At 45.8% G+C, this 13,315-nt stretch overlaps 1 protein-coding gene across 2 annotated transcripts in view; it reads left to right on the top strand.

Moving 5' to 3' along the window:
- UBA6 (ubiquitin like modifier activating enzyme 6) overlaps positions 1-13,315 on the top strand; it is a 1,607,755-nt gene that overhangs the window by 1,396,058 nt on the left and 198,382 nt on the right. For both annotated transcript variants that reach the window (XM_069630498.1, XM_069630497.1), the window contains exons 28-29: positions 5,184-5,301; positions 6,401-6,594. In XM_069630498.1, the coding sequence (XP_069486599.1) occupies positions 5,184-5,301; positions 6,401-6,594 (312 nt within the window). The remainder of the gene's footprint in view (positions 1-5,183; positions 5,302-6,400; positions 6,595-13,315) is intronic.

Below are 13,315 nucleotides of genomic sequence, written 5' to 3'. Positions count from 1 at the left end.
GTGAAAATGTAGTTTATTGTTGATTTCCACAACCTATTCTGCCAAGTAAAAGCTGGCGGAATATCCATCTGTATATTACCATTAATAATGCTAAGGTTCCACACCTCAAATTCCTGGATAATCCTCTTTCCTCTCTCCCGGGATTCCTTACAGACAAACTTTCTATTATTCTCTAAATACCAATCCTCTTCTAAGCATTCTGCATTAAAGTCTCCAACGATTATCACTGAAGCCCCATCATCTGGGAATTCACCCATTAATGTAAAAGAAATTGCTGTCAAGGCTTCTTCCAGTTTGTCTTTTAGGGGACTGAAATAAACATTTACCAAAAAACATTTGCTTACGAGACTCTCACCATCTTCCTGCCATTCTAAGAGTACAATCAGGATGTCCGACCTGTCTACATCAATTACCTGCATGGAAAGTCCCAAAGAACGTTTAACTGCTGTTAGTAGTCCACCAAATGGCTTTTCCTCCCTTCCTTGATTTACCCCTCTACCAATAGGAGCTTGTGTATACCCTCTGGAACTATAGATCTCCTTGTTGTATCGTTCTCTTTCATCTTGTATCATACCCTTCTTTGCCTGATAAATGGGGGCCAGAGTTGACAATATTGAGGGCCCTGTGTCTGTAACTTCAAAACCTAGGGCTAAGAAACGCTCTCTTTCCCCCATTATTATTTCCCTTATTAGGTGTGACCTTAAATGAAGTCTTACAGTATCTAGACAATCATCGTAGACAAATTCTACCGTCTTAATGTCCCCTGACGATATCAATTTCAGATTTGGGATTTCCTGCATCAAATCCAGGATATAATGTCTATTTAAGGGATATCTATTTGAACTTTCGAACAGCCGATTCAAAAAAATACATAGCTCACCGTTATCTGGCATCATTTTTTGCAAATTGGCCGCTTGCCTCGAATTCCATTTTTTGGGCGATTTTATTTGCCCCGTACTTTCCCCCACCCCCTTCAATGAATCCAAAAACGTACTCTTTGGAATCCCCAGACCTACTTCCTCCATTAATCTTGGGGTCGGTAATGGCACTGTTAAGGAAACCCTGGGTGGAGGCAACTTCCCCAAGTCCGCCTTCACCACCACAGGTTTCGCAAAAATTGCATATAATTTAGGTGCCGTTGGTATTCCTGATTCCGGGACTTCCACCAGAGGATTCACCAATCCCCTTCCTGCTATTATATGCGGTGGAACCAACAGTCTTTCCTCCAAATTACAACACTTGCCAGCTCCTTTACCTGCTCCAAATTCAATATTTTTTGGGGCTTCTAGATCCTTAAACTTCTCAATCTCTTCCTCTTCCATATCTACTGGATAAACAGATATATTACTTACATCGAAGGAAGGACTATCCCCCTCCTGTACATTTTCCAACACAGATGAAACCCTATCGACTTCCTTGAACCTTATTAGTTCCTTAACTTTACCCCCTTTCCTGTTTATAAAAAAAGTCTTTCTTTCTCTGATCTAGTATGTCTCTATCAATCTGCATATGTTTGTCCACTGCCAACCTTAGATTACGGAGGAATTTCCGTGATCCTTTATTCTGTTGTGAGGGTGGAAGCTTGCAGTTTTTGGATTTTTTTTCCTGTGAGTTCAGCTTGTTAGGACAACTTGGTTTTTTTTTACCTTTGGGCTATTACTCAACATCTTCTTATCCTGAACCTGTTCCTTCCCCAACATTGATACCGATGGGAGGATTATTCCGGATACCTCAGGTACCACCAAAAGACTTTCTCCCTTTAACTCAGCATTCTCCCCCTGTGTTTTCATATTTTTAACTCCCATTCTCTCGCCTTGTACAAACACAGCCCCTTCACTAACCACCTTTTTTGGGCTTGGGGTATTGAAGACTGAGGTTGCCATTATAAAGCCTTCCAATAGATGCACTTTGCTCAATACTTCCTTCATTGATTTCCTAAGCTCCCGGATTTCATAGTTCAATGTGTCGTAGCCTCTGTCCATGGAGTCCATAATTCTAGAAAGAACTGGGAATGATAACTCATCTACTGGGGGTAGCTGATCCTGTTGGGAGACTTATTTTATCTCCTCAGCCTCTATTGCTTCATCCTCGATCACTGGGTCCCCCACTATAGAGTCATCATCCCCAAGTTTGACACCTTCACTAACCTGAATTTTTTGCGAGGTGGCCTAATCCCCACGAGCAGTTTCCCTCTCTTGCTTTTGGCTAAACTGGTACTGTGACAATTTCTCCTTATAACCCCATTCTTTAGGTATAGGGACTGATGTTGTTGAAATCTTTCTTTTAGGGTCTCTTGGGCCTTGAACTTTCCTGGAAAACTCATGAGTCAACAGTGGGGCTAATATAGAAATATCTGATACTAAATCTCGCTCCACCACCAGTGGTTCGTCTGCCAAAGAGTTCACTTTAGATTCAATGTTTAAAAAAGCCCGATTTATAACTCCCACCACCTCTGCCATTGAATCCACTTGATTAGTTTGCTCCGGTCCGATATCCCTAGGGCCCTCTTTACCCAGAGGAGTGGAAATTCCCTGGGGGACTACCAAAGTGTCTACTACCATAGAGGTAACAGAGCCCTTGTTAACTACTTGAGTCACTTGAGAAGGATGTGGAAGAGAAATTACCACCTGTGGTGGGACTCTACCCCCCTGAACTATATATTCCTCTGGGATACTTCCCATACTTCTGAGTGTAACTCCCATTATGGGAACCCAGGAGGGTTACCAAACTTTATGATTACTGGCCTACTCAATCACTTGTATGACCATATGATAATCTCAATACTAAAAGAGGAATACCTTAACACGCTGCAGTACTAAAATGACAAATGCTAATAAAAGAATAAAAGCAATCCCATACATGTATGTAAAACGATCTGTTTAAAATTAATGATAAAATACTATACGGATTGTCTGCTTTATAGGTACCCCAGAAAATAATTACAGACACTATACCCTTATTTGGCCTCTGCGCAGTATTTCACAACTTCAGCCCCGCCAGCTCCCAGCAGCCGCTCAACAGCCAGCGGGCTTGTCTCCACCGGGCTTAACGCCACAAGGGTGGAAGGGAGGGTGGTTTGTAGTTGTTTCAGTCACGTGATGTTCCACGTGACACGCACCAGTCCCGCCTCCTCAGGGCTGCGCTCAAAGTCCTCCTGCGCTCGGGGTCCTGCAAGAGCTGGTAGTCTGCTCGCAGTGCAGGCTTGTCACAAGAGAGGTAAAAACGAGCGTTCTAACAGTATGTTAAAACTCGTAGTCAATGCCAAACAACACCAAGGGCTCCTTTTCTAAAAAGGAAGAGGCCAGTCTTCCTCAAGACAAAAGACATTTCCCAGGTCTGCAAGGAGCCTTAACCCTTTCATACCTCTCCGTTGGGAGGCAGTCTGACCCTGCTTTACTCAGAATGGCACAACATTACAACAGATGTGTGGGTAAGGCAGGTACTCCCATTGTAATACTGCCTTTCTTTTCTAAGTAGTACCCCACTACGTGACCCCCTCCCGTCCTGTGACCTAAACATGCAAACCCAATGCTCCAGCAGGAGATAACTACACTGCTGGAGAAAGGAACTATAGAGTCAGTGCCTCTAGTGGAGAGGAATCGGGAGTGGTACTCTCATTACTTCTTGATACTAAAGGATGACAGAGGACTGCAACCCATCCTGGACCTAAAGCGCTTGAAAAAGTTCCCCAGGAAAGACACATTTAAGATGGTAACTCTTTTGCAGATCCTCCATGCTCTTGAGCTTCAGGATTGACTGGTGTGATTGCATCTTCAGGATGCTTACTTCCATGTGCCGATGCATCCCAAGCATAGGAACTACCTGAGATTAATGATTGATAGTGCACACTACCAATTTCGAGTACTACATTTGGGCTCACCTCTGCCCCAAAGGTCTTCGCCAAGTTGTTGTCGGGGGTGGCAGACAGTCTAAGAAGGGAGGGAATTCATGTCTTTCCTTACTTAAATTACTGACTAATAAGGGCCTGCTCTCAGGAGCAAGCCCGGCATCACCTAGACCTTGTCTGCCACTTCCTACACAGGCTGGGCTTCTTCAAGAAGTCCCAAATGATACCTTCACACGCGCTCCAATTTATTGGAGCAGTCCTGGACTCCTCCTTGGGGAAGTCTCTTCCCCCTGGAGGACAGAGCTTCCAACATCTAGCAGATGGTCTCAAAATTCCAAAACGCCTATGCTTTGCCAGCCCTGGATTTTGTAGTGTTGCTTGGCCTCATGACATCTTGCATTTTTCAGGCAAGGAAATGACCAAACAAACCATAGCCATTAGAATAACAAATAACTTTCCCCTCGGTAATGTTCTTTCTGATCAATGTTCCTCCCTCAGATTCTTCAGCGCCCTGCCTACCTGCCCCTCTTGGATTGCAAGGACACCTCAGGTTTCATAGTCTCTCAGCGTTAGAGTGCTGGGGAAAAAGGGTGGAAATAAGGTTGTGCGGTGTGGAGCCGCTATATCTATGGGCTCCCGATGTCATGTCTGGCATGTGGTGGTGTCAGAGGAAGCCGATGCAGAGCCGCTTTGTGGCCCTGACAGCAGAAATGTTTTCAAAAATCAACGTTCACTGTGCATAAGATATCCTAGCTGAGAAATCTGTAGGAGGAACATCATCAGAAAGAACATTAGAGAGAGATAAGTAATGTGTTCTTCACTGTGGTATTGCATGTGTTTACTGTCAAGACCAACAGGAGTAGGTTATTGTATGGTTTATAGTGGTATATATTGGTGCAGCATGCATGACTTTTTTTTGGCTTGGATATATTGTGGACAAAGGCATCATGAAAATGTGTAGGTAAAATCTCCTGTGCACTGTTGGTGGCCTGCATGTATTGGATTTTTTCATATGTTCCCCAACACATTGGTAGTGTTTTTAAAATACACATTTTCAATCCATTATTTTAAAAATGTTCTTGGGTGGGGGAGAAAGACCTACTACTCCCCCCATCCCCCTACAAACTCCAACTAGGTTGGTTTGTGCTCCCTCGCTGTTCTCGGTCACTCCTGCATATTTGTGGGAAACAGCCTCTACAATTGAAAAAATCACCAGATGCTACTGGCTGGTGCTAAACAGAATATCTAAGATGATGAATCTGTGGCAGGAAGGACTAATCCATCTCATACAACAGTATTGAGTGCTAAGTAACTTCTTTTTTGTGCATGTTTACAGATTGTGCTGACAGATGAAACTGCAAGGAAACCGGACCAAACGGCCGTAAGTAGTGAAGATGAAAGGAATGCAATCACCCAACTAGAAAAGGTCATACTGTCCAGTGAAACATCACCATGTAAGTGCAATTCCTACTTTTATTCTTCCTTCTTTCCTCTTCGTTTGTCTACTCTTGAATCAATATCTTCTGGAGAGTCTCCCCTGTAATAATTTATTTGGACTCTGGAGTGATGTAGTTCTGAGATGACCAAGAAAATTCTTCTGTGTACCCCCTTATAACGATTGGTGGTAATTGGAATTTGCACCAGAATTAGAAACCCAGGAGATGCCAAAACCCCACATCCACCAGACCTAAAAATCATGAATGTTCCGTTGCCTTTATTCAGTTAAATACAATAATGTGAATAATCAAAACGTACATTTAAGTCTTTAAATCAGTCACCTGAGCATATCATTATCCAGGTTAAATGTAATTTCCACTGATGCTACAAAGTTAGAAGTCCTGTGAGTTGGCAAATAGTTCCATCTTGCTATATGCATTTAGGTTTAGTCAGTTGTGTTCCTTTGATGTTTCATATGGGTAACCTGTTTGTTAAGCGGTCTCTGGCTTAACTGAAGTTCAGTTAGCCCGCTGCATCTTAATAGCAATTGGTCTAGTCAAGAATGTCCCAACATAATATGCAACTCTTTGTACTGTGGCATGAGTCCACTATATATTTATATTTCATTTATACTAAACTTTTATCCAAAGCACTGTACATAAATGAAAAACAGTGCAAAGTGATGAATAGTATAATTGCATAACACAAGACTAATACATGGCAATCCAAATGGGCAAAATGACAGTTCAGTTGTTTTTCTTTATCTGTAGGATCACCAATGTTAATCATTTTAGGCTAAAACCCACTGATGAAGTGAGCACATATTATATTCATCAAGGAGCTGACTGGAAGAGACATCTATTATTGGTTTGGAGAAAGGAAACTTTTCCCACCTCTTTTTGTACTGAAATGTTCTGACATGTTTTGGCTATGAAAATGCAGTCTTGTACAAGGTTAACTGAACGGTCGGTAAGTCGGGGCCACTTGGCAAACACATTACCTACTTGAAACATCCTATAAGGAGAAAGGTATTAAGTTGGAACAGGCCATTGGAAAGCAAAACTGCATTCAGACTCATGAACTCTAAAGTTTGCATTTATGTTTTTCTTGGACCAGGCCACCTGCAGATGAAGTCACTTTCGTTTGAAAAGGATAATGACAGTAATGAACACATCAATTTTATAACAGCAGCCTCTAATCTTAGAGCCAAGATGTATAACATTGAACCAGCAGACCGCTTAAAAACAAAGCGTATTGCTGGAAACATCATCCCTGCAATAGCAACCTCTACGGCGGCTGTGGCTGGCTTGGTGAGTGCTGTTATTTTTCAAATGATTCAAAACAATAAACGATAATGTTGAATGCAAATGTCTGCTTGATGGAGAAATTATACTGCTTTAAAGGGATACATGACTGCTTAATCTCTCAAATTCATCTGATGTCTTCCTCAGTAAGATTAATTGAATTCTTTCAATGGTTTGCATTCTCCCACAGATTCCTAATCTTGATAGTTATCCAGCGTCATGTGGTCGAAACATTTTTCGACAGGGGGCATAGTGCCGCTCAAGATCGTCTACTCCTTCGTATACGTCCGTGCCAGTGCACGACAACGGACGTGACGCCGGGTGTCGTATAAAAGGATTCACTAGACTCCCTTACCTCTGTTGCATTTTTCTGCACGCTATATCGGAACACGCTCTTACTCTATTCGAAAGAATTCGATGATACGTCACTATATCAGGGCCTAATCCGCCCCAGGTTTAAATGTTGCAAGGACTGCAACTCTAAATTTCCCTCACAGGTCCGCATCTGTGTGTGGTGTCTTGTGTCGGGCAAGATACGGGGCAGTGTGGTTCTTGTCTGGCGATTAACCCGAAGGCGGTGAAGGAACACTCGGCAAAACTGCCACTCAGCAGACTACCAGCAAAATCCCCAGAAAAATCACTTCCAAGATCATCAGAGCACGATACCAAAGGACTTACTCCTGAGAAACATGGAGAGGGACGTCGCCACAAGAAGTCCAAAAAACATTCGCACTCCCGTAGCAAATCTCGTGTCGTCTCACAAAAAGAAACACAGATGCGACTCCGACTCATCGGACGGAAGGATTAAGTCATACCCTGCAAAGGGTGTTCTAGGGAGGAGTGGAAAGACTTCAAAAACCAAATGCTAAATGTTTTTGACAATCTTTAGCTGGCACAGCCTCATCCTTGGCACTGTCGTGGCTGGTCTGTCCAGCATGAAGGCAGCCAAGGCTGGTTGAACACCCTTGAGTGAGACCCCCTAAGGAGAAACTGCCTCCTGCGCCAAAACCGTTGGCAGCCCCTTCGGGCCAAGAAACCCTGCGACTGGTGGGAGGCCTTGCAAGAGTGAAGTTTTATCCTGGTCACTCGATCCGTGTTCTTCAACTCAATGAGGTAGATTTGTGACAAGGAGGACAACCCAATACCATTTTCGTTTAAGCCCGTTGGTGGGAGGGAGGGCTTGCGGCCTTGGATCCATTGCTTGATTTTGTGGCGGACCAGGCTGGATTACTGTAACTGGTGGAGGGCCTCTATGATACAAGTTGAATCCCGACAGCTTAACCCATATGCGATCCAAACAGCCAGTACTGAAAGGCGGTCGAGAAGGTCGTCGTTGTGGCCTTGGGGCTCGGTGCAGCGCCAAATCCTGTCTCAGTACGACCTCAGCGACCGTGGACTGCAGACTGGACGAGATTTGCTGTTCAATGCGACTACAGCAGATCCAGTCATGGTCTTGTGGCAGCGCCCGTGTTCGACACCGACAGTCGACAGAGGTGATAAAAAAAAATATAAACTGCCGACTCACCCCAATCCCAAAGGGTTAGTGATGCAGACTGCAACGGTTGCGTCAAGGCCCTCGACAGCACACCTCCCACCAACAGGAAGTCGAAAAAAGTTGACGTGTTGGCAAAAACGTTTTCGCCTTTGGGAGCATGGCTCTTAAAGCTTTTTCCAAATCCTCAGGTGCAACATTTCAAAAGCAGCTGATCACCTCCTAGAGGGAGAGGTCAAGAATGGCTTTTTAGATATAGTGGCTGATGACAAAGGAATGGCCTGTCAAGTCCTCCAATTACGGTTGGACATGGCAGACTGGCTGGGTTGTGCTATGGGCACTTTGACAGTCTTGCGCAGGTCTGCTTCTTTGAGGGGCTCAGGTTTTTCCACAAATGTTCAATTGAAGCTGCTGGGCCTTGCCTTCGATGGTGAATGACTTTGTTTACACAAACCCTAGAAAAATGTATGGATTCAAAGCTGACGGCTAAATCATTAGGATTAGCAGTGCCGCAACAGCCTCTACGGCAGAATTTTGCCTTTGGGACCAGAGGACTGGGTTACAGGAGGTACTCAAACTTTCCCAAAAGGGTGCAAGCACCCCAGGCCAAACCAGGACAGAGCAGGTTCCCACAGCCAGGTTCAGGTAGAGGATGGTTGAGACAGGAGACCACTGCAGTAGCATAGACTAAGGCTGCGCCTTAAAGACCTCTTTGAGGTCTACTCTCCTCCCAATACTTCGCCGATTGGAGGGAGAGTCTCTGTGTGTAGGGGCAAATGGAAAGAAAATACTTCTGAAGCCTGGCTCCTTCCGCTGATAGAGTGGAGTTACTGCCTCACGTTTTTGATGAGACCATCGGCCAGACCTCTACCTCCCTCTCGACAGCCAGAATGGGAGCTACAGGAAGAGCTGTAGGCACTTCTTTTGAAGTGAGCAGTAGAGGCAGTCCAGTCGAGGAAGTAGTCTGGGGTTGGTTCTTGAGATACTTCCTGTTTCCCAAGAAAGCGAGAGGTCTCGCCCCATCCTGGACATCAGGAATGTATTCAAATCCCTGAGGAAGGACACATTCAGGATTGTGGCGTTTAGGAAAATTCTCCACGCTCTGCAGTTCAGGACGCCTATTTTCATGTGCCTATCCAGGAAGTGCAGGCGGTTCCTAAGGTTATTCACCGGGGATGCATATTATCTGTTCACAGTGCTCCGTTTTTTGCTTGCCCTCCATTCCATGGTATTTACTAAGATGATGGCAGTAGTAGCGGCCCACCTCGGGTGATCTGGCATCTTTGTGTTTCCATACTTCGACGATTGCCTAATCCGAGCATGGTTCCTGGAACAGGTTTCGAGCTACCTTGAGGACACCTGTTCACTACTGCATGGCTTTGACTTAGGTTTCTCCCTGAATTTAAAGAAATCCCAAACCTCAACAGCACAGATACGAGCAGTCTTGGACACCCAGGAAGGGAAGGCCTCTCCTACCGAGCAGAGTGAGTCCAATGTGGCACAGATGGTCAGTCTTTACCAGACTTCCAGCAGTCTACCGGCATGGGCGTTCTTGCGCCTACTGGGCCTCGTGGCAACCTTCATTTATCTGGTGCTGCAGGCGAGACTACGCATTAGATTATAAATAAATAATTTATATAAAAAAAAAAGACACTACGCATTAGATCCCTTCAGTGGCTTCTCAGGAGCCAGTGGTCGCGGTACTACAGCCAGATGTTGGATGGGGCTCCAGGTGTCCATGTCAATGGCGAAAAACCTGAATTGGTGGAACGACATAACACGCATGTTGCTGGGAGAACCCTTATTGGCACCATGGCCACAAGGACAGGTGGTCGCGATGCCCTACTGAAGAGATGGGGAGCTCATTGTGGATCACTCCAGATCAGCAGCCATTGGTCTCGGGATGAGAAATGTTGCCACATCAATCTGCTGGAGCTGCAAGCAAACAAAACTGGCTCTGGCGGCTTATGTGCCTACTCTGCAGGGGAAGCATGTCCTGGTGTTAACAGACAACACAGTGACTGTGCACTACCTCAACAAGCAGCAAATCATGAGATCACTACCCCTGTGCAGGGAGGCCTTGCAGCTATGGTTTTTGATGCTAGAGAATAACATCTTAATCTCTACAGCTCATCTGGGAGGAGAGAGAATGGGTTGGAAGACGCTCTGAGCAGGCAAACCTCAGTTTTCTGCTATTCCTTGGGGTTCACAGTAGAGATCTTCGCCTAGTGGGTCACTCCGAAAGTGGATCTGTTAGCGACAGTGAACACGAAGTGCAGACAGTTCCGTTCAAGGGATTAACGCAGGCTTTTCTAGTGGAGTTGGTCTTTGACCTTCATAATGCGTTCCCACCGATACCAGTCATCCCTTGGGTTCTGAAGAGGTTGTGGAGATTCTGGGCTTACCTGGTCCTGACCGCCCCAGGCTGGGCGAGGCAGACATGGTGCCCGGATCTCCTGCAACTGGTAATATGCCCACTTCCCTGGCTTTCTCAGAGGCTGGACCTCTTGTCTCAGTCGAAAGACAATGTGCTTCACCAGAACCTGGATCCTCTCAACCTGCATGTGTGGCTATTGAGAGGCTGAGGTATGGTGACTGGGACCTCGAGGAAGAAGTACTGGAGGTGCTGTTGGTTGCACTCAGATCATCCACTAGGTCTCTGGACACGTGCAGATGGGCTTAGTGGACGGTCTGCGTGCAGCAGATTGAGAAAGTTTGTAGCCTGGTCCAAAGCGAAAGGAGGGGACCCCATGTTGTGTCCAACTTCATTAGTGATGGAGTTTCTTTTGGCCCTGGCTAAATCGGGACTGCAAGCTGACACAGTGAAGGGGTATCTGCAGCTCTGTCCATTTTTAAAAAGGACACCAGAGCAGGGCTCTTTCTTTACCGTTCGTGTGGTGGCACCGTTTTTGAAAGGTCTTGTTAATTGTTTCCCTCCTTTACCTTTTGTAGTTGCAGATTGGGACCCGACTCTAGTCCTAACATTTCTGATGGGAGTGCCATTTGAGTTCTTGCATTCTGCTCCCATCAGACTAGTCAGGTTGTTGGTGGCGATCACATCCGCTAGAAGGCTCAGTGAGTTGCAGGCACTCTCTAGCAAAGCCCCCTTCCTACATTATTTAAGAAAAAGGTCTCTTTGAAGGTGTTCCCAAAATGTATACCAAAGGTGGTTTCAAAATGTCATTTGTGTCACAGCATGGACATTCCAGCATTTTACCCTTGACCGCATCCTTCCAACGATGAGGAGAGGCCCCACAGATTGGATCCCAAGAGGGCACTGAGGTTTTACCTGGACAGGATAAGCTCCTTCAGGAAGGATAACCAGTTATTTGTTGCCTTTTCACAGTCCAGGTTGGGCCAGTTGTCGCCAAAAGAAACCATCTTGTGGTGGATAGCGGTGTTCATTGTGAAAGCTATCAATCCACAGCTAATGAGGCCCCAGCTGGGTTTGGGGCCCACTCTTCCAGAGGGGTTGTGTCTCCCTCTACTCTTCAGAGGGGAGTGCCGGTCAGAGGCATCTATTGCGCAGCAACGTGGTCTTCTTTGCACACCTTTGCCAAGCATTACAGCTTGGACTTGGCCCGTGGGGCTGATGCGCGCTGTGATTGGGTGGTCGTCCACAGTTTTTTGGTTTGACTTCCAACACTCCTCCAGCATGGCTCAAGATGAGGAATCTGTGGGAGAAAAATCAATAGAAAAACCATTAACCGTAAGTAATTTCTCCATATCCCTGGAAGTGCGCCTTGGTTTTTGCCAAAAGTGGTGCGCCGAATTTCACCTACGCCTGAGCATCGACCTACCAGCATTTTACCCTCCACCACATCCTTTAAAGGATGAGGGGAGGCTCCACCGGTTGGATACCAAGAGGACGCTGAGTTTTTACCTTGCTAGAACAGGCTCTTTCAGAAGGGACGGCCAACTGTTGGTGGCATTTTCACAAGCCAGGTTGGAGCGAGCAGTTACTAAGCAAACTCTCTCTCGCTGGATAGTACTGTGCATTACTGAAAGCTACCAGACCGCGGTTATGGAGGTTCCATCAGGACTTGGTGCCCATTCTACCAGAGGCTGTGCGGCCTCGTCAGCTGTTCAGTGCTGGTTAGATACATAGGTTGCGCGGCAACGTGGTCTTCTCTACACACGTTTGCCAAGCATTACAGCGTGGACTTGGCCCATGGGGCAGACTCGCACTTTGGTAGGGCGTGACTTCCAATCCTCATCCAGCATACCTACTGCTTTGGGAGTGTGTCAAGAGGAGGAATCTGGGAGAATGCAATCCATTGAAGGAGAAATTACTTAACAATAATGTTCTTTCTATGGATTCTTCTCCTGCAGATTCCTTATAGCCCTCCCAGCCTACCCCTCTTGGATGTCCATGGTCCTAATCTAATTCTGCTGTCATGCTTCTGTGTGCGGTGACATGAGGAGCAGAGTGCTACATTTTGGGCTGCAGCATCTGGATGACAAGCCTGCCCTGCTTCTTGTGGTTGCGTTCAAGTTTGTAATATAGAAGAAAAAGGCAAGCAAGCAATGGTTGTTTGCTGTTTCTATGCCTTTCCCCCTTACTGCCCTGTCTCGCAGGCAGAGCCCGAGGGGACGTCATGTCCTTTGCCACAGGGCCATGAAGCTAGATGCCACAAGTCAAGAAGCACTAGGTGAGTACCACTCTGTGAGGTAGTAATGCTTCTGTTATTTCTGAGCTCTGAGACCTATGGGTGTGTCGCGCCATATAAGCAATACATTATTAATAAACTGCCCTGGACATGGGTAGAGGTGCACCTAGGGGCAAACCCTTCTGCCCCTCAAGAGCACACTTTAAGCACCCTCCCATCAAGAACTAGAAATTGAACATAAAATACTGCACAAACATAGTAAAGGCATACTCTTGTGCAGTGATGCGTTATGGTGGCTATGCTTGAACCTTTGCCATTGTACATACATTTGCTCTCCCAAGATGATTTTCCTGGTTATCACTTCCGTTAGGTGGGTTTTTGTTTGATTGATATTTTATTTCTATCGCGCTCGTACACAGGTGTTTCAGAGCACGACAAGGCAAGGGAGGGGAACAGGGGAGAACAAAACAGCGATCTTACTACGTGACATTGAGAACGCGCAAGTGCATGGGAGAGGGGGAGGGGAAAAGTGCATGAAAGGAGGGAGAAGTGGAAAGTGCGAAGCAGAGAGAAACAGATAAATAACAATAAATAAATAATAAAGGCAACAAACAGTGCTAATGCA

Source organism: Ambystoma mexicanum, chromosome 6q (assembly GCF_040938575.1).
Source record: "Ambystoma mexicanum isolate Mex_15411 chromosome 6q, UKY_AmexF1_1, whole genome shotgun sequence".
Classification (NCBI taxonomy): Eukaryota; Metazoa; Chordata; class Amphibia; order Caudata; family Ambystomatidae; genus Ambystoma; species Ambystoma mexicanum.
Note: the sequence above shows the minus strand (reverse complement) of the source record. Positions and strands in the feature narration are given on the sequence as shown.